The sequence below is a fragment of the Festucalex cinctus genome, chromosome 11, assembly GCF_051991245.1.
Source record: "Festucalex cinctus isolate MCC-2025b chromosome 11, RoL_Fcin_1.0, whole genome shotgun sequence".
Taxonomy (NCBI): domain Eukaryota; kingdom Metazoa; phylum Chordata; class Actinopteri; order Syngnathiformes; family Syngnathidae; genus Festucalex; species Festucalex cinctus.
The window spans coordinates 21,297,971-21,324,738 of NC_135421.1; the positions used below are offsets into that span (position 1 = coordinate 21,297,971).

The following is a 26,768-nucleotide window of genomic DNA, read 5'->3' on the forward strand; positions in this document are numbered from 1 at the left end:
ACTCACAAATTTTGAGTCTTCGGTTATCATTTCTTGTGCTACACCTAATATGTAATATTTGTGGTAACTATTACCGCTTTAAACTGTGCACTCACTGAGATCATCTGTCTTGAAAATATATGAATATAAAGGTCAGTAAACCAACACTGCATATGCAAATATTTACTTGAGCATATTTAGGTGGGTATTGTCTTGTGGAGTTATTTGGGTTAATGCCTGCTAGTCATAGTGTGGATTAGTGCAGCACAACCATACCTGCCCCTAATCACACAGTATTAAGCACTTGTTCTGACAAGGGGAATATTGTTTAGTTGCCCGTCTCTTCATATACATATTACTCACAATCAAAATTCAATTTTCACGGCATTACCTGTAGTTGGAATTGGCGGGTGATATATTAAATACATAAATGAAAAACATTTTTGAATTCATTAGCATTATGTGTAATTACAATACATTTATTTGGAACATTTCCATACAGGCATTTGAGGTATCGCAGTTTTATGAGACTTGTGGTCTCAGTGTCAAAACAAACAAAAAAATACATCACACATGGGAAAATTATTAAATTATTTTTATTACGTCTGTCTTTCCATTTGCTCTGTCAGATTATCGGCTCAATGTTTTGGCCTTGAAATATTATTTGTGAGTAGCAACTAATATACAAATGTACACAAAAAAACATTCAAAACCTGTTAGCTTCCTAACTGCTTTAAGGCTATCGATGAATGTGGCGATATGGCGATAACAATAAAATGGCAATCAACAGTACAGTAAATATTCTCTATTAAAAATTATCTGTGCAAATACCTCAATTTGAGTTGTTTTAAGACAGGGAGCTAAAGTAATGGAAATTAAAGGTGTGGGTTAAAGAGGGTGGTGGATCTTATGACAACTAATCATGATTATCAGCAAGCTTACAATTGCAAATCAAAAACAAAACACAGGAAAACACATTGTACCGATACAAGTATGGACCATGAACAAACGTCACCTGGTTTGAACACTTGAGTACAGCGTTGCAGTACACATACGGTAAAATGCTTCAAACCTCCATGCATGCGCTCACATTTATTCTAAGCACTTCATACACCTTCATTATTCTATATCTGTTATAACCTCATCATGTGACTACCAAAGCAATGACATGGTGACATCGTTACTAAATATTTCACCAGGACGCGACACCGTAGGCATGATGCTGGAGTTCTTTGAACCTATTTTGTCAAGTTTTTAAGGTAAAAGTCGAGTGACCAACACAGTTAGCAATGAATTTTCTGACTGCAGAGGCATGTACAAGCATGCATCTGTTTCTGAGTGCGTTATCTAAAAGGATTATTCAAGTACATTTAGTAGTCAAGTAAACTGTCTCTAAAAATAAGCCCTATTGGCTAATATCTTATTTTTTTCTAAATTATGCAAAGTAAGAACATATTTACAAAAGCCGTAGTAGAGAGATGTATGGCAGTGATTCTGGAGTGTCTCCATACAGTGTGAGTAATGATCCTTCACAGATGAACATTTCAGGGATTCTGGAAGGAAGAGAACACGTCCCACCCATTTAGGACGGCGACCCATCAGATATTAGGACTTCTGTAAAATTTTCGCTTCCACAACGATGGCAGGATTCTCAATGTCGCCTTTGCTTTGAACCATTCTCAGCTCCAGCTGTGCAGGGCTGGGCCTTTTCCCTGGGCCGGCTTTTTCTGAAGAGCAGAGAGCAGTTGATCAAATTAACTTCAAAGAATAATGTAGTGGGTTTTTTTTCCCCTTAGATAATTATGGTGATTGGGTCAAATGAGTACAACCCCAAGGATGAGAACAAATTACAGCCAGAAGTCTAAATAAAAATGAAATACCATTAGCATAATTAATGGTCCGCTTAATTACGTGGTGCATAACTGAAACAGTCTTTTCACAGGCAGCCTGTGGGGAAAACAGAAAAAAAAACCCAGTAGGAATGATTACACTAAGTGGTCATTATGACACAAGACTGAGAGCATTGCACAAGTGGGCCTGAACCTTCAAATCTTTGGGGTGATGGTGAGTCCAGGCAAGCAACAAGGCAGCGAACAGGTCCCCCGTCCCCACAAACACAGCATCGACTTTGGGGATGTCCATGCTGATCTTCTGAACGCTAATTGTCCCATCCGGTTGTTCTACACGACAAGAGTAAACAGCAACATTAGGATGTGATGGTTAGTAGGTCTTGATTGCAGTTTGTTAGGAAGGCCCAACCCACCCCCCCAAAAAAGGAATAAAAGCTCTTTTCATTCAATTTGTAACACTTCATCCACCATGAGCCAACTAGTAGATTTACAAAGAGTGCTCCACTCAGTGCTTTTCTAGTGTATTTTTATATTATTGTATTATTTTAACATTTATCCAATTTGTTTATACTGTAATTTATCTCCCCACAGAGGTAAAAAAGGGCTGAATTGCAAATGGTCCCATCATGTACACTGTGAAGTCAAACCCGTTGTCTTAAAAATTATTTGTAACTTTATAGAGTGCTGAATATTTAAACAAGTAAATATTAAGTTAAGCATATTAATATTGTAATGTTGGAAAATAAATTTGACATGAGAGTAGAAATTAAAATTAGACAACGAATCTAGAAAGTAAATAAAACTGTGAGATAATTTTTAGACTGACGGGAGTAGACCACCTGTTGTGCCCGGAGCATTTAAGGCGTGGCACCACTTGGTGTCACGTTAAAATCAGCTTTGCAGTTAGCAACACTAGAGAGAGAGGAAGCGGCTACGGTACTTTACCTATTTTTTGGCTCCCAAGGGCCACCAGGTACTGGTCTCCTTGACTTGAAGGCAAGTCAGTACTAGTGAGTACCACAGTTTTTGGACCCATTTTGTGAAGCAGCTCCATTGCCTGGGGAGTACACAAGACAACACTTAACTCAAAATTTTGGACTCCATTGTATAAAATTGTAAATCTAATTACAAAGGGCGCCCACCATTAGTGCATCTTCTGTTGTGTGGATTTTCCTCCCAGTTAATAGCCTGTTTAAGAAAAGCAGATGCATTTACTAGCATATTTCTTCTATAGTCCGCTTTCTTTCTCCACCTTTGTTTTAATTAACTCATAACTCGCATCTATTTTTACTGAAGCGACCACTTTCACTCCCAGCTGTTTTACTGGATTTTGACTGATTTTGCAAGGGCCGCAGAATATTCTGCTCTATTGCTATAAAAACAAGGAACCAACCAAAAGAAAGATCATTAGAGTCTCTTCTTTCATAAGGAAAAAAAAAAAAAAAAAAAAAAGTATATTTGTAGCTGTTTCTGTTTTGCAGCAATTAGCATTCGAATATAGCTAAGTTTCATCATTACTCACAAACCTGTTGAAAACACTGGGAAAAAAAAGCTTGTTGCAACATGGCCCCGGCTGATCTCTTATACTCTTCTGCCGCCTGGTGGCTGTTTTTTTGTAATAACTATCATTGCATTAAGCGACCACTTCAGGTCAGAAGCAGCAGCATCCTCTTGAATTAAAAAATAAATAAATAAATAAATAAAAAATAAATAAAAAATTACAAATGTAAAAATACGTTTTGGGGAGTGAAGGACAAAGTATTAAAAAAAGTATTTATTTATACGTTTTTGGGTTTGAATGAGTTAAAAGGCTACTCACTCTGCTTCGAACTGGTTGGGGGTAAGGATGTCGGCCAAAGGCACTACTTTGTCCCGGTACACCGGCAGAAGTTCCTCTGGGACATACTGGAAAAGGCACCAAATCAAAGGTTTGTTATGACTTTTTTTAGGTTACCTTCTCACTTCTGCTAAGAGTGTAAAAACAAAGTAGGCCTATAAATTCTTGGATGTAGATATCCACAATGTAGCCCACCAAACATCAAATATGCGACAGGCATGCATAAATAATGTATTAGTACAGAATATAAGAATACTTACCATTGCACCATGGTCTCCCATTACAGGGTCACAAACTGTTCCCCAAAAAAGAAAAGAAAAAAGTCAGGACTTAACTAGTCATAAGTTGTGGTTGTTGAAATTTGAATGGAATCTATCAGTGTTGTACTCACCATATACCAAACTGGGATTGGCCTTTTTGAGCTCTTGAACGATGTCAACCACAGTCAACAGGAAGGACGTGTCCCTGCTGTACCCTTGATAAAGAAAGTGGAAACAAAACATTTGCTTTAAATTATAGCCAAACATGAACTTGACTTGCTCTTGTAAAAACTGTCCGGGAGTTTATCAGAGCTTGACCTCCACAATAATCGTGTGAACAATATAAACATCCCTTTTCGACTCACCTGTGAGGATGTAGTCGTAGTGGTTCACCTTATTGAGCTTGATGCCCTCATACAGCACATTGAGCTCATCGGCTTTCAGTACTTGACCCTTCCAGTGGGCATAGCCTACAACATAAGACAAAAGTGGGCTTACTGACGTTTTTCAATGACATCAGACAACGTAACAATACAATGTAAAGCGATATTGTCTTGGACATATTTCCAAAAACGATGGCACTTCCTCCTTGTTCTGTTTTATCACTGACTCACTGGGATTTAATCTTCCACTCAAACAGGGCCTCTACACTGACCGAAAAGGAGGTCTTTATCAGGTTGCCAGTTTTCCCCCTTTTTTGGTGCCCCTTCGCCACGAACCCATAACAAACCCCCCCATAGCTGTTCGGACTGCAAATGAAAGGAAGCACAAACACACAAAAGGAGCACCGAGTTCGAATACGGGCCCTTCCCTGACCCAGGGGCCAGCCGGCAGAGAACACCTCCCGCAGTGAGAAAGCTTTTACACGTGAAATCACTCAGATCTAACTGGAATGTTCCAAAAGGTTAAATTACACGACTGTAATTTAGCCTGCATGAACCCATTTGGCCAGAAAAAAAAGAAACACTAAATAATCTAATGTTTTGGTGTATAAAGCCCAGTGTAAGATGTGCTAACCGCTCGACTCCGAAATCTTAAATGTTAATTATATCACTTTAGTGATAATTGACTTGAAACTATGCTGGCAAAAGAAAACAATTTGTTTTCCTGAAAGAAGACACTTTTTTTTTTTTTTTTTTTAATATATATATTCCCAGGCTGCTCCTATAGTTGCTAACTGTAACTTAGTAGCTAAGTGTAACTTATTCATAGACAGAGGTAAATTGTTTACCAGTACATTTTAAAGAGGAAAGCCCCAAGTACTAAAATCTGCATGTAGCATATTGGAACACTGCCATCTAAAATGGGTGCTAGACTATACCTACACAGTAAATTCTATTTAGAGTAAATTTGACTTTATTTAGAGAGGGACCAAGTAGACTCAGTTTTAGAGTAGGCTAAGATTTACACTAGGAAGAGAGTAAAACCCCCCAATAATAAATAAATAAATAAATAAATAAATAAAAGTCACTCAAGGGTTGAGGAACGAACTCACCACCTTCAGCTTGGAAGACTGTCACATTCCCACCTGAGTTATGCCCCTCCTACTGTTTGATTCTCTCCAAGAGACCAAAGACATTATTTTCGGTCTCTTGGAGTTAGGAAGATTCCATGAAACCAGCTGCAGCTGACACGAGCGATATACTAACAGAAAGCAGGAGCTACGTGGTTCAGGGAGTAGATCGGTTGTCTCCCAAGCTAAAGGTTGTGAGTTCCTTCCTCCACCCTTGAGTCACTTTTATTTTTTCCCAATTTTTTATTTTACTCTCTTCCAAGTGTAAATATTACTCTAAAACTGAGTCTATTTGGTCCCACTCCAAATAAGAGTCAAATTTACTCCACAGAATTTACTGTGTATCATTTGTGTTTAACATCTAGCCTAAACTGTTTAGAGGTTAACACTTAACACTATCGTTTACACCCCCCACCTTTTTTTTTTTCTCCAAATACACGGGAGGCAAAGTACAAAAGCAGGGGACAGTCATTAACTCTATACACTACATAACACCTTTATCTACACACCAAAGTCAACTGGAAATTGGTACATTGGACATTCTCCAAACCACACGGTGAATTGAAAATAAACTGTTTCTTGGATTGCGTTTGCCACTGATTATCATACAAAACAGACAAATTGTTATAATAGTCAATTTAAGACAAATTATATCATCACATTTTTAAATCAAAATAATCCTCACAAATTACAACAATCCAAAATCTAATGTTTTCAATGTACATAGACGGCAATTTCACCGAGTACGACCACCACTTTGACTTGCGATGTAAACTCTGAATTTTAATATACTACAAAGAAAGTAATAACACACTCAAATCCCTCAAGGGGTGCCTTTGTAAATGAATGAGCCAACCTGTGTGATTGGAGAACTGTACAGAGTTGATGGAGTCCACTTCAAAGCCCAGAACCTGAGAAAAGTTAAACAACAACAAATGTAGAATGAACAATCAAATTCCAACGAAAATCAGTCACAAGCTTGGGGACCACAACCACAACTAGGAACATGGTAACAGCACACACGCACACGCTCAATTCATTAACCATAACCAGTCTATATTGTATGCAAATAATGCAACGATAAGGACCCCAAATAATAATGATGTAAACCTGAGCACAATCAATCAATCAATCAATCAATCAATAAATGGTTTATGTAGATCACATATTCAAACTACTGACGCTGCTTAGTCACATTGAACGCATCTCGTCTCTGCAAGCATTCAGTTTATGAATATAACACGTGAACACAACATGAAATATATTACATAACGGTGCTGCAATATAATATTTACTACTGTTAGCTGCATAGCTACAAACATTATGCAAGAAACGATATCTACCTGCAGAGGGAATGTTGCCGATTTATTTCCAACATATCCTCGGACAACATGACTTTGAATGGACAACACGCGACATTCCATCGCCGCCATGAACCAAACTGGGATTAAAAACACGAGACGCAATCAGCGAACAATACAAGTCCAAGAGCAACATTAAAACTCTGCACAGCTCCGGACGCGCTGAAAGTTAGCATGAAGGATGTCTGAGTAGTCAGCTGCAAAGGGCGATGAGTATAACCACCCCTCACACCCCCACTGAACTTGCTTATTCAACTCATAGGCTGTTCCTCAAATCGTTCTCTCGTGGGTTGGTTAAACGTCATCTTTTAGGCGGACCACTGAGGCGGACCGAGCACGAATTTGCAAGTTCCACTTCTACTTCCGCATACACAAAAATACCCGGATATGGTGTTCAGACGATCATACTGTACGGACTTGTAGACACAGGGAAGCCATTTTGCGTTGCCACTTTTACTGACAACTACGTTCGTTTTCCGATAACAACACTGGTCTAAGTGCGTATTTTACGCAAATGAGAGCCTCTCAATGAACCACCTCTACTAGTGCTCATGGTTTTGGTAACATGATGTAGACTTGTCTTTTCAGTAGCATTCTTAATAATGAAATGTGTATGTGGCGTTTCGCTCAGACTTATTGGAAAACTATACTCCCCACACAGTTGTGACATTTCCGCCGTGGAAACAGAAAATAACGTGAAAACGCCACGGACAAATACAGTACAGTACTGTATTTGAGTTAGGCGCGCTTAGCTTGTGGCAACGTAAGATGGCCGCCGGCAGCTTCTCTTGTCACTACGGCAACTTCACCAGGACCAATTACACATGTCAAGTCATAGATGGCCACACCAAATTTGAAAACCTTGTTTTAGTTATTAACATTATAATTATGTCCCTAACCTTTGCTGTACATCTTAACAGATAACAACCAAGAGGTTTAAAACTTTAAATGCTATTTATACTTAAAATGTACATGCTAATTATTGCATGTATTGTACAGTTTAATTTACATATGTTGTACAATAATAACCTTAAGTTTTGAAGCTCTCCTCTTATTACCTTTGACCGTTTTTCTGCATTCGGCTGTCTTTTTCGTGTATGGCCACCAGATGGCAGCTCAAGACCTTTTGACATGAGTGGAATTCTGTTTTATTGAATGAACAAAGATCCATCCTTCCATTATAAACACGACGAATCTCCAATTAGCATACGGTGACTAATAAATATATTACAGAATATGTCATACAACTAAGACAAATGTATTACAGCAAATGTCATACAAATAAGAACAGCTCATCCAGCATCATGAATTGCTTTCATGTGATCTTTTACCATTCTAGAAGAGGGAGGAGGAATTTAAAATTAAATAGAATTATACCCATATCCAGCAAGCAAGAGAAGTTGTTGAGGTTTTTAATTCTGTGTTTTGTTTGTCCTAAATAGTCGCTTTTCCCTTGTACCTCTTCCACCTTCTTTGTTTGATTTATGTTTGTTCTATTTCGCCTTTTCTCCCCGATTGGCCATTTGTCTATTGTCTGTCCTTAAATGCTTGTATTTTGTGTCACGCTAGCATGCCCTTTGTTGAAATGCATAAACCTGCTTAGTTGCATTTGTTTACTTTGGAATTCACAGCATTCGACACACCCCAAGTTATGTGCTTTTCATGTTATAGCCTAGTGATGCATCTAACTTAAATTTAATGTGTTCAGGAAACATCTGAAAATGATTGTTTGAATTATTGTTGTCATGTAGGCCTACAAATCTTTGTTAGTGCTGTGGTTGTTGGCAAAGTGCTCTAGAAATAAAATTGAATGAATGGAGATTAAAAAAAAAAAAGTTCTCTCTTCGTACATCTGTAATTGGATGAGTTTTCATCACAGGCAACTTGACTAGTCAAGTCATTTTCCAGCTTTAAATCACATAGAGCTTGCATTTTACCAACTAAACAGGAGTACCCACACCCCTAAACAAACAAGTGACATAGTCGATGGTGAAAGCTTGGAAAAGCATGATGAAAGAAACACGTAAATGCCTGGTTACTTGCCTACTTCAGGACACCATGTCCATGTTAGTTGTACCCTCTGCCATCTAGTGGAAGATCATTTAATTGTTATTCCTGTCACAAAAAGGTTATGACATAGGTGAACATGGATGAATTATGTATACCTTGTAAATATATACATTTTTTGAACCAATTAAGTAAAACTAGAGATATCTTGTTATGGCACACCTGATAATCTCTGAAGACACATTGTGGGACAATTATGGGACAGCTTTAAGTTGTGCATATATTCACCTTCAAAATAAAAACTTACTGCATCCAAATAAAATTTACTCAAGCATATTTAATCAGGATGGACATTTTGTCTTGTGGCGCTATTTGGATTATAGCCAGCTAGTCATACTGTGAATTGGTTAATTGATTTACTGTCCGCAAAAAAATAAAAATAAAAATATATTGTTAATTCAGTAAAATAAAGTAGATTGCATTTTATTAAATAATTGGTTGATACAATATATTGAAATTAATAAGAATAATACAAAAAAAAAAAAACATTTCAAATGCAGTGTGGTATTTTGAAACTGCATTGCGGCATCCTCAATGGACCAAACAAGATTATAACGAAGCATGCCAACCCTGCTGACCATTCATGACTGGGGATTGTACATGGACGTCACATGACAACGCAGGTGAACTATATTCCTCCGCGCAGCTTTTCGCGCACGGCCACCAACAGGAACTAGACCCGCCTGCCTGGCCACCTCCGGGTTTGTCACGCTTACGTCTGAGTGGGCGGAGCTATGTAAGCAGCGGTCCTGACACGTAAGAGGCTCACGCAATTTTTCAAAAGGAAGAAGTTTCTTTCCCAGAAGTTGGATGAAGAAACAACCCCGGAGTTGATGTAGTTGACTTGTAGCGTCGCTACAACCAACAACACCCTGGAGGCTCCGTAAAAAAAAAAAAAAAAAAAAAACGCTCCGGTAGAGGAGCCGACTCGCCAACATGAGATTTCCAGCCCTTCTTTCTGCCCTGCGGTCGATGGGCCCGGTGGTAATCGGCATTTCTTTAGGATTCACCTTGAGTTTACTCAGTGTAAACTGGACAGAAGAAGCGTGTTATGCGGACCAGGGTGCTCCTCTGGGTCGTGATGAACAACCAAAAGGAGCCCGAAAGCCCAATTCCATTTCAGTCGTCAACGACGCGGAGTTGGATGAGGATTTCGAACCAAGAATTGTGCCCTATAAACAAGTCGAGCCGAGCACCCCTAAGAAAGTTTTCAGGTACGTATGGTGACGGCAGTTTATTACACAGCAACACACACACACGTCTCGGTATGTCAATATGTACAAATTATATATACAGTAACATTAGGTACATAATAATAAACTAAACCAGGGGTGACCAAAACATTTACTACACTTTATACTGTATATAGTTATATATATATTAGTGTTCTGTTTAAAACTTTATCTAAAAAACAAACAAACACTTCTTGTTAATATGTGTATATAAATTATTTTCTGCCCATTCAGCCATTTTCAAAATGAATCCGTTTGGGTCGTCCCAGCTGACTTTTGATGGCACACAGGATGAGTGCACCCTGGCCTGCTTGCAATCAATTGCAGGGCATTAAAAAAAAAAAAAAAAAAAAAGGTTTGTTTATAATCAACCAACCAAATCTTAACTACAATTATTTAAAAAAAAAAAAAAACATTAAATTTAATCACTAATTTAAATATATTCTGAGGAAAGCCTCAGCGATTGCCGGAACTAGTAAAACGGTAAATACAAACTTTGTCTTAAAAATTAATTTGTATATACTATAAGACAAGATTAACGTTATTAACAATAACATTCATTTTACTAATGGTTTTTATTTGTGTTACAATACATCAAATGACTCATAATTGAATGAGATAAATCCATTTTAATCAACCTGTTAAATTAATGCAACAAATGTTACATGCCTCTTGATTATATAACTGCTGTTGACTGGACTAAAGAATGCAGTGGGCCAAAATTGGCCCCTTCTTTGCCCACCCCTGCCCTAAATCAAATACAGCATCAAAATGTCAACATGTCCCTGTTCAGTGTTGTTTGACAGAACAATTGTTGGCAGTGGTATTTTCATGGTGTTTATTTATTGTTTGGCAGCATGGTGTAGTTGTAGTTTGTATTTCTGCCTTAGAGAGGTCCCGGGTTCGAATCTTGGCACCGGCCCTCCTTTGTGGTGTTGGCACGTTCTCCCTGTGGATGTTGAGTTCATTGAAGGCTCTAAGTCAGTGGTTCTTAAATGTGTTGAAGATATTGAACCCTGCAAGTTTAATATGTGCATTCACAGAACCCTTTGTAATTGGAAACACAGAATGTGATTATTATTATTTTTTTCTTCAAATTTTTGATGTTGAATTTTTTAAAATTAATTTAAAAATTAATGTTGCATCAGTTTGCACACAAAATCACTGTTAAAATTAAAGCAATAATAAAAAAAAAAAACCATATCTCTAACAATTTAGCTACAACTCAAATGTAACGTTTGCTGTTATACATGTTTGGTTGTGCTCGTTTCGGCAAGTGGCACCAGGCTCACCTCGTATCATTTTCGCAACAAAGTCTGTTCCTTTTCTTTGGAAAATGAATACAAAGGACACATTCTCTACCCCACCTTCGCCCAAAGACAGCTGGAATAGGCCCTGGCTTATCCACAATCCAAATGAAAAAAATTATAGACAACAGATGGACAATTTATTGACAATTTAATTGGAATTCTATTTTCTCATATCTGCTTTTCATTTACAGAAAAAAGGGTATCCTAGGAGTAAGTTACTTCATCATCTCATAAACAGTGTACTACATATAGTCTATAAATACATTTTTAAATTTGCACCGCCACCCCTACATTACCAATGGATAGTTCATACAGAACACTCACCCATTCCAGTGAGGAAGCGCTAAAATTACATGCAGGACACATGCTGAGCTGACATATTCAAATATTTCCACATTTTCCTGGAATCGCTCCCTGTTTAAATATTAGTCCTCACCCCCAAGAGACTTAAATATTGAATCCCTAAGTTTCTTTTAAAAAAGGGAAATGCTTTCCAACAGAGGTGGGTTTTGTTGAGTTGTGGTGCACTGATGTTTACTTTCTAAAAGAGTTTTTAGTTTGTGGCATCAGGTCGTTGTGACTTTCAGAGGGTCCTATTAGTTAAAAATATATTATCTTTGAATGTCGTTTTGTTTCAAGGAATTTATGAATAAGTAAATGACTCATCTGAAGATTACCGTCTGTCGCCAAGTATAACTTAATCATCTGTAATCACAGGTTTAATTTAAAAATAAACACATGTTGCAATTACTTGGTCTTTTGAAGAGTCATGTTACTTATTTGAGACATCTAAAAGAAGCTTGGATCATGGAATGTATGCTACCATAGGTCTAAGATGTAATAATTTAAAGTAGAAGTCAAGTCAAGAAATTTTCTCCAAGGGAAGAGTCATTTCTTGGCTGGAATTTACGTGAAAGTGCCCTTGGGGCACACATTGACCAAACCCAGAAAACAGGTGAGATGGGATTTTTTTGAACCTGTTTTTTTTGTGTTGTGTCTCTTTCAGGGCCAAATATATAAGTACGGAATTGGGGATTCGCGAGCGTCTGTTCGTTGGAGTCCTGACGTCCAAAAACACCATTAACACCTTGGGCGTGGCTGTCAATCGCACCATCAGCCATCACCTGGACACCGTGGTCTTCTTCACTGGTACACACAACCGCAAAGCCCCCCATGGCATGCTTGTGGTCTCGCACGGGGACGAAAGACTCATCTGGAACATGTTTCAGACTATGAAGTACATTTTCGACCATTATATCAACGAGTACGACTGGTTTTACTTCGTCCAAGATGACGTCTACACAGAAGCCGACAGGATCAAAAATCTTGTGGATCACCTGAGTATGAATCAAGAAGTGTACATGGGCAGTCCAGAGGAGTTCATAGGCGGGGAGATGGAAGGGAGCTACTGTTACGGAGGGTTTGGGTACATCCTGTCTCGAACCTTGCTGCTTCGACTTCAACCCTTCCTGGAGAATTGTAGGAACGACATTCTGAGCGCCAGGCCTGACGAGTGGCTCGGGAGATGCATCATTGATTACACGGCTACTAATTGCGTCAGCGACTTTCAGGTACGTTACAGATTTTCAGGTATGTGTTTTAAGATGTGGTCTTTAGACTTACCACATCGGACAAGACACGTTTCAAGTGTTGGCCTTTGTGGGTATTGCCAGTTTGTCTAAAGACCCTTCCAGCTGACGTCACTTTACCCAGAATGCATAGCGACCGCTTACCCTCTTGGGGGCCAAACAATCCATAGGAAGACATTGAGGGAGCATCGTTTTCGGTGAGCGATTAATCTAAACATGACCAATGTACAAAAAAACATCCATAGTTATCATAGTTACTGCAACACACTAGAACCAGCCGTTCTTAGCTAGTATCAGCAAAAGCTGAAGTTTGTTGGAGGGAAAGATCTGTATCTACTTTCACCATCGGCCGAGTCAAAGCAAGCCACAACGTTCCCCCAAGTAACTTATCACAATATTTTAAATGATCTCATTGTGAAGAAGAATGCCACAAATGGGAGGACTGACGCCATCAAGAATCATTGAAACCAGTCGTTTGAAGCCGCTAGCTACAAAAAAAAAGTTGCATCATAGTTACTCGCTAGCCACCGTGCTCGTCACTCCTCACTGTCTTTCGCGAGGGTTAGAATCGCTGCCGGGAGCCGGAAGAATGTTCTCATCTCTCTTTAAGCCAGTGTTTCTCAATTCCGGTCCTCAGGCTCCCCTAGCCAGCCTGTTTTCCATGTCTCCCAATTCCCAGTGCAGCTGATTCCAATGACAGCGAATGAGCTAGCTCTGGAGAAGCCTGATAACGATCCTCACCTGCGTTGCAATTGGGAGACATGGAAAACAGGCTAGCTCGGGGGGCCTGAGGACCGGAATTGAGAAACACTGCTTTAAACCATTAGAACATCTGTCGGCCGCGCACAAGTTCACCATAGCATTGGTAGCTGATTTATCAATTGTTTGACCTATTTTCGAGCTCACACGGATTGCTTTCTAATTTACTCGCATTGACGCACTGACCCTCACCGCTAGGGGCGCATTTCAACGTGACGTCACACTATAGTTAAGAGGGGGGAAAAAAAATTATTTTCTGGTTGAGATCAGACCAATGACTTGACCTAAGAAGGACATTGCAATGTTTTGCTTTTAAAAGTTCTTCACATGATTTCATTACTGCAGACCTTGAGACCATGTACCAGTAACCCAATTACAGTTTTTCAAGATACAGGCAGTCATTTGTGTTTTGTTTTGTTTTGTTTTTGCCTTGCAAGCAGAAATTTGCGATACGAGTGCTCTACGGTGGAAAGTTACTTCACAACATGCAGGAGTTAGGCAGAAAGTCATATTTCCTATGCACCGTGAAGCGTCATTTTATCAGTTATGTAGTACTTCTGTAAATTTAAAGGGAAGTCAACCGGAAACATTTCATGACAATAAAATGTGATCTCACTAGTCTAAACATGACATTCTGATTAATATTCCATTTGTGTAATAGGCAAGGCAAGGCAAGTTTATTTTTATAGCACATTTCATACACAAGGCAACTCAATGTGCTTTACACAAGGAAAGACAACACATAAGCATTAACAAACAGTAGTTAAAATTCAGAGGAAGAAGATAAAATAAAAGTAGGTTCCAAAATTTATTAAAAAAAAATAAAAAAAATAAAAATAAAAGGAGTTATGCAGCAAAATCCAGCCGTTTTTATCCATCTCAGGGGGCGCCATTTTGCCCCTGGCTGTCGACTGAAGATGACATCACAGGGCACAGGCAACGACCAATCACAGCATCACGTTTTCTGAAGATGAGCTGTGATTGGTTACCTGAGACCTGAGCAACTGTGATGTCATTTTCACTTTGACAGCAATTGGCAAAATGGCCACCTTCTGATATTGATAAAACTGATGAATTTTGCTGCTTAACTCATATTCCACTAATGGCTGCATAGAATATTAGTGTCAATACATTTTTTGGGGTCGGGGGGTTGACTTACCCTTTAAGTAGAGTGTGATGTCCCTGGTCCATACATATGGTATGATTTGGATTGTGAGCTTTTCTCTTCACATCGATAGCTGACTTTGGTTTCATCTGCCCAAATAAATCAAATTCAGATTCATGAACACCAGAGGCGGAGGCTATTGCATGTTTTCGGTTAAATCTAATCGGTCTGTCATGTGAATGTTATCAGTGGTTGTCATCTTGTTGTGAACATTCTTTTCATTTATGAAAGTGCCTCTAGATTGTAGATTTTGACAAGGATACAGCTATCTACATTCTACTCCATTTTATTCTTGACTTCTGTTCATGCTGTGAAGTGTTCTTTTGTTTGCATTGGATTTTGTAATCATCCACTTTTGCTGTCAGGCCTTTGTTGTTTTCTTGCGAGGCGTAATTTCCAAATGTTAAATGCCATATTTTTTGTGAAAGTTTGAAATTGTACATTTAACTAAATCACTTCTTGAAAGTTTTATTTAACAGTTGTGCTGGTCTCTATGTGCATAATTCTAAAAATATACTGAGATGAGTGAAGGGTGACATTATGAGAGACGGTCATTCAAAACAGCTGTGTCAAGGTCATCGTGCTTGCATTGCATATTTATATTGCAGAGTGGGTTGCTAATACTCTTTTGAAATTGTGTCAGTCTGCTGTAAAGGGGGAAAAAATCGAGACACACACAGAGCACATTGTAAATCTCCCGTTGTTCAAACGATGTCATTATAATATCATTGGTGTTGAAGTTGAGACGGACTTTAAGTTGGATGAGTTAAATGTTGTCAGTGATGTAGAAACGACATGCCATCATACCTATTCCATCTTGACATCAGCTAGTTTGGGATTTTCTTCATTAATCATCCTGGAGCATTCGGAAAACTGTTACAAGATTATAAAGTACTGTCAGGCGTGGTGTCCCAAGGGCTAACCCATATTCTTCCATAGCTGTGCGGGAACTATGACTAATGGACAGAATATAAATATTCCTATACTTAAAATCACTAAGCTGAAGCAAACCAAATTTTATGGAAAGAAAAACAATTGGAACTTCCATAGAGGTTCACACAATGAAAGGAACAGGGATGTGGGAAGGGAACATTAATTTATATTCTCAGACAAAAATTGGTCATGTCTCGACAGGGCGCGACCTCCCTGCCCTGTTCTGCAGAGTCTTAATTCTTAACTCTTTTAATAGCTTGATAAATTGGATTCACTTTTTAAATCACTCAAGCTTCTTAGGTGGTTACTTTGTTTACAGTACATCTTAAATGGCACCATTTTCGGGTTTTTTTTGTTTTTTTTAAATTTACTTAATCCTGACCCCATTAAATTCCAAATTCATCCTTTGTGCTCTTTACTGTTTCTTAAGATTATTTAATTATTTAAAATATAACAGTGTTTCTGTGGGTCATTAAAAATAATTTAAAGTCATTACATGGATTTGACTGAAATTAAGGCCTTAAATGGCATTAAATACGATGTCCAGAGGCATTAAAAATGTAAATAAAATTGAATGTACAAACATTTGTGTGGGGACTGGTGACTATTTAAAATGAACAAAACGGCCTTGAATCTCCGAGTTGCTTCATGTTCCAAATATTTCTCTGAATTATAAAATCATAATGGACTGTTTCTGTCACTGATGTCCAACATAAAACAGTAACGCCATCCAGTGGCACAAATCTCTGACTCAACGTTTCACACTCCTTTTAACTATTTAGTCTCTCTTTTTTTTTTTTTTTTTTTTAAACTTCAAATAACATTATGAATGACTGACGACAACTGCATTACTGTATCAATTAGCTTAAAACTATACAATCACATTTGTATTTGGTAACCATGTTTGTCCACTTTTATGTTAACTCATTCACTCCCAGCCATTTTCATAGAAGCAATCTCCTTCACTCCCGGCTGTTTTACTGGATTTTGACTGATTTTGCAAAGCCCACCAAATGCTATAAAAATATGGAACAGAAACAAGTGTATTTCTATCTGTTTCCGTTTTTCAGCAATTAGCATTACAATATAGCTAAGTTTCATCATTATTCACAAATCTAATTAGAATTGTGAGTATTTGAGCTTTTTTTCAACATGACTTTGGTTGGTCTCCTTTGCTCTGCTGCCACCTGTTGGCCGTTTGTGTAATAACTACCATTTCTTCAACTGTTCTTTGCAGTTGAGAGAGGCTGCATCAAAGTCTTATTTTATGCTCTAGCATAAAACAAAACGTATAAATACGTCTTTGGGACACTTAAAACATTTAAAATAGAACGTATTTATACGTTTTTGGGCGCAAACGAGTTAACAAGACCATGTCTAACTTAAAAAAAAAATTAACTATGATAATCATGTGATTAATTCTGATCAAAAATCATAATCCACTGATAGAGATGTGTGCGCGTGTGTATATATGCAGTACAACATGATCTTTAAATTAGTTTAGATTTCACGGTATTAAAACCCATTAGATTAGATTTGTTGATACCTGCAGAAACGCTGTATTTAAAAAAGAAAAGAAAAAAAAAGCAAGATTTAAAAGCTGTTTATGCAAGGTTGAACATTAGCTTCTCCTCCTTCTACTTTAGGGGCTCCACTACCACCATTATCAGTTGGGGAAAAACTCCGATCTAAGCAAAGAGCAGAGTGAGCAGTTTAGAAGAGCTCTGACTGTCCATCCAGTGTCTGACCCTGAAGAGATGTACCGGCTGCACAGACACTTCACCGAGATTGAACTGCAGAAGACTTACGACGAGATTGCTAAGATCCAGGTAAGCTGATTTTCAAGTGTCACAAATCACCTGTTCTCTCTGAGCTAGATTCAGAAACTCGTGCTCGAGTTGTCGCGCTGGCACAGTCACATTGGTTTGCGTGATGGTTCTACTTTGTCCATCCACAGGCGGAGATAAAAAATGTCAGCGCGGATGCTTTTGACGGCAACCGAAGTGCTCAGTGGCCGATAGGAATCGACCCACCTTTCGAACCAAAGTCTCGCCATGAAGTTATAAAATGGGACTACTTCACAGAAGACGATATTTATTCATGCGTCGACGGGTCCCCTAAGTGCGATCTGCACGGCATTGACCGCATGGATGTGGCTGATGTCATTGACGTGGCTATGGCAGAGCTGAACAAGAAGTACAATCCAATTTTGCACCTGAAGAAGCAGCGTCTGATTAATGGCTACAGACGCTTCGACCCTACCCGGGGCATGGAGTACACCTTGGATTTACAGCTCGAGGCGGTCAGCCAAAAAGGTCACAGTCATTCTATCACCAAGCGTGTTCATCTGGTCCGACCCTTGAGCCAGGTAGAGATAATTCCCATGCCCTATGTCACAGAAGGTACGAGGGTTCATGCCATTATACCGATGACCGTGCTGGAGCGGGACTACGTCGAACATTTCTTAAAAGTCTTTGCCGCCAACGCCTTTGAAACAAGTGAAAACATCATCCTGACGTTTCTGTTCATTTATGATCCGGTGGAAGCGCAGCAAGTCAACCAGAATGATATCTTCGCCAGCGTTAAGACTCAGATAAACCTCTACGAGCGCAAATACCCTACGGTGAAAATCCCTTGGATAAGCGTCAAGACGGAAACGCCATCTCAGATCAAATTCATGGATATCATCTCAAAGAAGCACCCGGTTGACACGCTGTTCCTTCTAGCTAGCGTCAACACCAATGTCAACTCCGAGTTTGTGAACCGCTGCCGCATGAACTCCATTAGCAACTGGCAAGTGTTCTTCCCCATCCACTTCCAGGATTACAACCCCGACGTGGCCTACCACAGCCAGCCACGTCCGGCCACAATCGACCTGCTCAAGGAATCGGGACATTTTGACCGCTGGTCGTTCGACGAAGCTTGTTTTTACAACGCAGACTACATGGCAACCCGCACGAAAATGGTTGCTGACGTCCAAGAGAACGAGGATATCCTGGAGACCCTGGATATTTATGACATGTTCGTAAAATACTCCGGCCTGCATGTATTCAGGGCAGTAGAGCCGGCATTACACCAGGGCTACCGCTACCAAACCTGCAACCCACGGCTCAGTGAGGACGTCTACCACAGGTGTGTTCAGAGCAACTTAGAAGGGATCGGTTCTCGCTCCCAACTCGCAATGCTGCTGTTTGAACACGAGCAAGGAAACAGCACTTGAGAGCAAACAGCCAAACGTCTGCGCCTGCATGTGACATGAAAAGCTGGGTTTCTTTAAATAGATGTTAGGACAATATTTCAGTGCGTCAGAGTATAATGGCGACACTGAACTTCACACACATTGTAGTCTATTTTTAGGGCGTGGAACCAGCTCGCTAAAATGAACAATGCTGTTCTGAATAAATCTTGTTTACAACGTGCCACACAACAAGCAACGCGGCCCAACACAACTGAACTGTGAACAAATTGGATTGGCTACTCGTTTCTGGAAAAACTGCGCCACCTGGTGTTCAGAAATATTTTGATATGCCACATATTTCATTGAAAGACATGCAATTTTCTATGGAGGACCAAAACTGCCAAAATAAAAAATGAAAAATAAATGACTAAATAAATGTGAAAATAAAACAAAAATTCAAAAATTAAATACAAAAAAATAAATATTAATTGAAATAAAAACAAAAAAATATTTATATTTCCATAAATAAATAAAAGAAAAAAAACGAGATTCAAAAACTAAAAATAAATATATAAATAGAAAATATCAATCAATAAATAAAAACGCTCTGCTCTCACATTTCTTTATTTCATGCTGCAGATGCTCTATTAGGTCGAAATGTTTATCAAATGAGGGGGCGGTCCTAAGCGTGTCTTGGGTTGGGCTCCGCCATTGCATTGATATATTGATTGATATTTAATTCTATTTATATATTTATTTATTTTATTTATTTTTATTTTTAGAATCTGTTTTATTTTTGTATTTATATTTACTTTTATTTATGATTTGATATATATTTTTGTTTTATTTCCATTTACTGTATTTATTTTTTTGTATTTAATTTTTGAATTATATTTTTTATATCCATTTTTATTTCCACTTTTATTCATTTATTTATTTATTTATTTATTTAGTCATTTATTTTTAATTTTGGCAGTTCTGGCCCACCATAGTTGTCAAGGTAATAGTGGATTTCCTTGGCCACTAGCTATTTAATGACAAAAGGCGGAAAAGGAATGAAGAAAGTATTTTCAGAGGCTGTTGGCAACGGTAGCCCCATTCGTCGACTGCACTTTTTTTTTTTGGCACCAGAGACTCTCCATGCTTTGCTGTTTAGTCACAGGTACACATTAAATGATAATGTAGTTGCGCAATATTAAACGTGTATGTATAGTCTGAAACTGAAACTTCAAGATCAAGCGATTAAAAAAACAAAACAAAACAAAAAAACGAAATGTCTTTATGCTTTTCACTTGCGATAGCAAAACCAGTTGCCAGCCGTCATCCACTCCTGAACACTAGTTGCACAACCCCACATACTACCTGACAGTTCAGTGGCGTTCGGTCACGTTGCAAAGCGAGTAGCCAAAACCAAAGGACATTCCTACCATTGTCATTTGCAATAAGCAATATTTAACCACTACGTTCCAGAATCAGGTTGTTGATGTGCAGGTAGTCCATCCAGTTTTTCGTGATCGGGTATTGGCGGGTGCCAAGTCGGCTCCACATCCGCACAACAAACCCCTTTCTCTGCTCGTGTACGTTTCAATATGAACCAGGGTCTTTATCTTGGATCTTGGTTTTGTGCTATCAAGTCCTAACATTTTGCACTAGGGGGCAATCTGCAATTGTTTGTGACGGGCAGAGCCTGGTTTTGCTTTTTTCTTGAGTTTTCATGTCGGTCAGTCCAAGTTAACCAAATAAGATATTTACACAGCAAATTTCAGAGAGTAAATTTTACTCTAAATAGACTATATTCGGTCCCAGTTTAAACTAGAATAAATTTTACACTTGGAAGAGAGTAAAAAAAAAAATTAAAAAAAATAAAAATCACTCAAGGGTTGAGGAACGATCTCAACCCATTGAGCCATGTCGGTCCTATTTTGTGTAGGCATGGCATAGCTCAAGTGATAGAGCGGCTCTCTCCCATGCTGAATGTTGTGGCATTGTATTGAACCACTGAGTGATTATTATTATTATTTTTTAATTGTGGGAATGCTTCAGCATTCCCACGTTATTGTGATTTTTATTCTCCACAATTTTTTGCCGCATTACAACTCCCACATAATACTTCCAATTTACATTGTTCAAATTTCAACTAGCTTCAAAAATTCACGCCTCCTATATATATATATTTATAGTTACATTACTTACAGTATTTGTGTCTGATACTGTGTCTGATACTGCTCGGTGGCACAGTTGGTAAAGCGCATTGTCCAACCAGGAGGTTCTAATTTCATAATTTATCTCTCCATTTACTTCATAAGCATTCCACATGCAAATCTTAGCATTCAGCGTTCAGCATTCCCATGCAATTTCTTCAGAAATTGCACTTAGTCTAGTTATATAACATTTTACTCTCTTCCGAGTGTAAAGTTTACTCTGTTTAGACTGGGACCGAATATAGACTGTCTCAGAATAAAATTTACTTTACGAAATTTCCTGCGTAAAAGTGGTTTGCACTGTTACAGAAGAGCATCTTGGGTTTCAACCTGTTATGAGTTTGGAGTTGGCGTGTTCTTCATATGCCTGCTCTGGTTTTCTCGTGGTGTTCCGTTACACCCTCACCTGACCAAAACATGAACGTTGGTTGGTTTTATGAAATGTGTTCCGAATGGTAAAAAACATAACTCCTATTAATACGTCTGTAGAAATGCATCGAAATGTGCACCGCAGGTTGTGTGCCCATCCACGATGTTACAGATGTGAGTCTGTTCAAACAAAATTGCTGTAATTGTGCCTTGAAACTGATTTTTCGTCAGATGGTTCTTTTGTAAAGTCGTATTTATGTTGCATAATAGTATTTGAAGTCAGGTGCTGAAGTTGCTGTGTTTTTTCGTCAGTCTTTCGGTTCGATACGCCACGCTTAGCCAATGTTGGTCGAAATGTTGCGTGACATACTGCTTTTTAGAGACCCAGTTGGGAGCAAGCGCCTTTCCACAACTTGTGTATGTGCCTCAAACCACGGACTGAAGTATTTCCTGACAGTCTTTGATGCAAGGAGATGTGTATACATTTGAGTTGTTGAATTCTTGACTCTTTATATGGTTGAAGATTTACCCACAGAACAGCCTGGAAGAACTAAGAACAGTTGCAGGAAAACAGAAGATTTAAGTTCCTGGAAGAAGTCATTTAAAAGGACGTGGTAGAAATTCTTCACGGGAACATCGTTTGATATGTTAGTTTTCAGTTTGTGTGGTCTGTAAGCGCTAACCTTTAAACTTGCAACGGTTTTAATGGCTCCAATTTAAATCCCACTATTCACTGTCCTCTTTGTTTTCTTTTGTTCTATTTGCATTGAAAGCCAAGTGCAAAGCTTTAATAGAACTTTTCTGAAATATTAGAATGTTAGCAAAAGTTGTAGGAACTTTTTTTTTTTTTTTTATAAATAGGTTACTGAAGAAGTGCAATATTGCTGCTAGCGCCACTGTTGAACTATCAGATGGAGTACATTGGCCTTTACTTGACAATACTATCTATATATGGTACTTTTTTGTGTGTGTTCACAGTACACAGACATGGAATCAAACAGTTAGGTACAAGGGATTAAAAGTAATCCATGTTTGGCAAGTTTTTGCGCTAAATGCAATGGTTTGATCTGTGCCAGGATGATGCCCCTCGGCATGCTTCTGGAGATTGTCCAATGAGAATTCAAGCGAGCTTTTAGACAGGAAATGCTCCAAGAAGGCCAAGAGCGAGGAATACAAGCACAGATTTTTTTTTCTTTTCTTATTGTGATTCACACACAATGATTCAATAATCGCAGCACTGAGCTGGAAATGATGAAAATGGAAATCTTAAATGACCAATGTGTAGGTTTGAGTAACAAATGGCAGTCATTTTTCAACCACACTAAATTTGTGTACTTGATTACTAATTGTAGTTGATATGATGAACGTCATCAATCCTACACATTGGTCCTATTATGTTTTAAGTTGATTTTTTTTTTTTTTTTTTTTTAATTAAAACCGTTTTGCTGTATTCTTGTTTTAACTATTCTAAATCACAGACAGTCTTCTTGCAGTCACGTAACTGCATGATTTTTATTTTATTTTTTGACAAGAAGTATTTTTTTTTCCCCCACCAAGACAATGCTCTGCTGAATGTTTTCCTATGAAGAGCATGAAACAATGAACCAATAATTGTTAACCTTCCAAAAACCACTGTGAATTTTGGCTACAAGAAAAAAAAAAAAAAAAAAAAAAAGAGTTGTGATTTGTGTGTGTTCGCCAAAGCCAGCAAAGTAGGACAATGTTGAACTATGCTGTAGACTGTTTTATAATAACGCACTAATTGTGGAGACTCTTTGTAAGGCCTTTTCAATTCCACACGTCGCTCAGTGTTATCTGATGATGAACACACCCTTGCTGTTACTTGCTATGTATTTTTTTTTATTGTGGCATTTGGCCTTGATGACCGTTTAAATATTTGTTTTGGTGAAGCAATACTCATACACTATTTAAGTACGTGGTATTTTTTTCCGCCCCATCTAGGATCATGGACCCAAATGTGTTTGATGCATACTGGTACTAATTTAACCAAAGCAAGTGAAGCAAGACTAGTTGATGCTCAACATTTTTCAATATGTGCTGTAATTACCAATCAAATGTGAAATGCAATTTTTAATGAAATAAAATGTGTTTTATGATGATGTCAGAGTTTAGATTTTTTAAAACACCTTTGTGTTTGTTTTTAAATTGTAAAATCAAGTGTGTCCTTTAGGTGTCAGCAGAACAGCATTATTACGATTTGCAATACCGTACTCTCAGTAGCACTTGTGAGCAATATGACGTCTGATAAATATTTCGAGCACAATTCCTTTTATTGGGTTTCTTGACATGTTCCTTACCATTAGCAGTCCCGCCCATGTTGGACCTTGAAGCCGTTTTCGTCTGGTTTGGGTCAAAGCAGGAAAAATATTGCATATATAATTACAGTTTTAGTTATGTCAAGGGTCCATATGTACTCCCCTGAGGCATGTCGTAAAAACCACATAATTACAGAGCAGCTGGGGACTTAATTGTAAGCCATCATTTTGTACTTGGTTTTATGCACTCTCTCCTCCCACACAGGGGCATATTTGCTTCAAATCATCGAGGAAGTGATTTCGATTTCCCTGTGACAGTTTGGGTTCATGTCAAGGTTGTGGTGAAAAGTCACATGTTTAGACATTTAATAGAATATTTGTCAAATGATTTTGACACTGAGTGGCACCTTGTCTAATCTTTTAAATGTATTTAGGATGGCCACCACGGATCTCATTATAGTTGCCAAGTTAAAGTCAGTTTGTATGTTCAGGTACTAAAACTTACACTCACATGTCAAAAACTTGTCTATTTGTGAGAATACTGCACTCAAATCAACAAAGATACAAACTAAAATACAAACTCCATCTCAGGTGGCGGCCATTTTGCCATTTGCTGTCGACTGAAAATGACATCACAGTCGCTCAGGGCTCAGGTAACCACCAATCACGGCTCAGCTTGCGAATATCACATAACCAAATGCAGATATCACATGACCAGATGCATAAAACAGGTGAGCTGAGCAACAGTGTTATCATTTTCAGTCAGCAGTAAGTGGCAAAATGGCCGCCTTGAGATTGTTAAAAACGGCTGGATTTTGATGCTTAATTCATATTCCACAAACACAATATTGATCAGAGTGCCGTGCTTAGACTATAGTGAGGGTGCATATAACATAATATTGTAAAGAACGTTTCTGAGTTGATTTCCATTTTAAAAGGGGCAGTTTGTAATTTAAAAACAAAGCAAAACTTGGTGTCATTTGTTGAAACAGTTGTGACAGTCGCACACACATCTTTTATCTTATATAGGTTTTGCAGATGTATGCAATTATTGGGGCTAGTTAAAACAGTGCAGTTATAAAATAATAACTTTCGAAATAAATAGTAATTATTCAATTCTTTTGAACAAATACGAATGATTAAATGACCTGGTGGGAAATGTCAAATATTCCGCTTAACACATTTTTTTTGGGCTGATTTGAACTCAAGTGACTTTTTGTTGGTGCTACAATGTAATCATACACTAAATGCCATCGTGCGACTAAAAATTGCCCAGAAAGTAAACTCCTAAGGGTCTTGGGGAATCCCAAGAATGCAGGCCGCATGCTGTCCTGCCTGCTGCGGTACAAGCTTGAGGCCTGACATTTTGCCCGGCAGCACCCCACTCGGCTTACATGCGCACGTGACGCCAGCTCTTGTATAAACATGGCCCATATCTGCATTCGAAAACACGTTTCTCAATCAGAAAACAGTGAGTCATGCAGGTCCGAGAAGGGATGGCGTCAAGAAATGAGTCAACAAACGCTCCTTGATTCCCATTCAAGTAAATTGCGCTATAAAAAAAAATAAAAAATAAAAAATAAACCGTCCTGTATTCTTGTCGACGCCCCAGGCCCCTGTGCGACTTGTCTGACAGCGGCCACTATTATTGATGACAGAGGAAAGGATTGTTATGCATGGCCTGTGTGGGATGCCATCAGAGAGTGCGATTGGGAACCTTTTGAAAATGTCAAAGTGACACATGATTATGAATATTAAACAGTCATATACAGCCCATGATTACTTGACAGGGATATGGGAGGTGACAGATGGCGGTGTGCGGGAGCTCATAGTAAATAATATCCAAGCAATCCAAGCAAATGATAGGGGAAATTATTTTTGTTATTTAATCCGTAGCCCAGGACGAGATGCTATTTTTGTTAACAACTGGTGTGAAGCTAGTTTGGAAACAAGCCACTCAACTATCCCTGTGATTGACTGCTGACCAATTCAGGATGTGTTCTTTAAGCTATAACGTCCGAGAGTTAGGTCGTTTCGACTTTACGGCGTCCGTAGCACCGTCTTTTTCGTTCATTCCCCGCAATAATCACGCCATTTAAAAGTTGCCTTGTTTTTACCTCCAACAACGGACATCCTCGAGCAGGTCGGCTCGCCATCAGGTGCGTCACATTTCCGTGTTTAATGCTGCATTCGAGGACGGTCGGAAGTCGGACACTTTCGAGTTCAAACCAGGAAGTGTGTACCGAAACGCCCCCTTGAACTCGGAAATTCAACTTGCGAAGTCGGAAAAAAAACCCGACTTCCCTGACTGACTACAAGTGACGTCACTCTACTTTGGCGACCAGAGACCGTGAATGGTAAAACACAATTTACTCGAGTATAAAACTATATAGCTTTCTCAAGTCATAAATGTTCAACATAACGTAGCACAACGTACGTGACAGTATGCCGCTATCTCTTTGCATGAAATTATACGGTGAACTACTGACCTGTATGGAATGATTATGAAATAAGATAAAAACAACAAATGAAGCAAAACTACGATAATGTAAGTTTGCTGGAGATAATAATAATAATAATAATAATAATAATAATAATAATAATAATAATAATAATAATTAAAAAAAAATAGTTTTAAGAACTAAAATAAAAAAAAATTTTTTTACCACTATACGCCATTTTGGTTGTTTACTTTCGCCTTGAACGCTTTCAGGTCGGAACTGGGGAAAAACAACTCGGATATATCCGATTACCGACCATCCTCGAATGCCGCATTAGCTCCGCTCTGCCATCCGTCAGCAATGAATGTCCATGAAATATTGGTTCCGGCTCTTTCGGGTTGCACAAATATGTTTCTTTTTCAATTACTGTACAAGGTATTTTGATGTA

At 38.5% G+C, this 26,768-nt stretch overlaps 2 protein-coding genes and 1 long non-coding RNA gene across 4 annotated transcripts; 1 reads left to right on the forward strand and 2 right to left on the reverse strand.

The window, feature by feature from the left end:
- Positions 1-557: 557 nt before the first annotated feature.
- Positions 558-7,169, reverse strand: LOC144030372 (pyridoxal kinase-like). 2 transcript variants are annotated; one of them, XM_077536608.1, is made up of 11 exons: positions 6,783-7,167; positions 6,296-6,350; positions 4,292-4,396; positions 4,058-4,141; positions 3,927-3,961; positions 3,649-3,734; positions 2,972-3,017; positions 2,775-2,886; positions 2,023-2,159; positions 1,860-1,926; positions 558-1,706 (listed from the first exon to the last, which is right to left on the reverse strand). In XM_077536608.1, exons 1-11 carry the CDS (start codon positions 6,870-6,872, stop codon positions 1,585-1,587), a joined length of 939 nt encoding a protein of 312 aa, XP_077392734.1. In that variant the 5' UTR covers positions 6,873-7,167; the 3' UTR covers positions 558-1,584. The 2 variants fall into 2 exon arrangements, with proteins under 2 accessions (XP_077392734.1, XP_077392735.1); XM_077536609.1 differs by lacking the exon at positions 1,860-1,926 and having other exon boundaries at positions 6,783-7,169.
- Positions 7,170-9,603: 2,434 nt separating this feature from the next.
- chpfa (chondroitin polymerizing factor a) lies at positions 9,604-23,723 on the forward strand. Its single transcript, XM_077536607.1, has 4 exons — positions 9,604-10,081; positions 12,416-12,980; positions 17,502-17,684; positions 17,813-23,723. Exons 1-4 carry the CDS (start codon positions 9,804-9,806, stop codon positions 19,073-19,075), a joined length of 2,289 nt encoding a protein of 762 aa, XP_077392733.1. The 5' UTR covers positions 9,604-9,803; the 3' UTR covers positions 19,076-23,723.
- Positions 10,748-26,134, reverse strand: LOC144030373 (uncharacterized). The gene is made up of 3 exons (XR_013287241.1): positions 25,997-26,134; positions 14,917-15,011; positions 10,748-11,048 (listed from the first exon to the last, which is right to left on the reverse strand). It is a non-coding gene; the product is annotated as an uncharacterized LOC144030373 (long non-coding RNA).
- Positions 26,135-26,768: the final 634 nt, after the last annotated feature.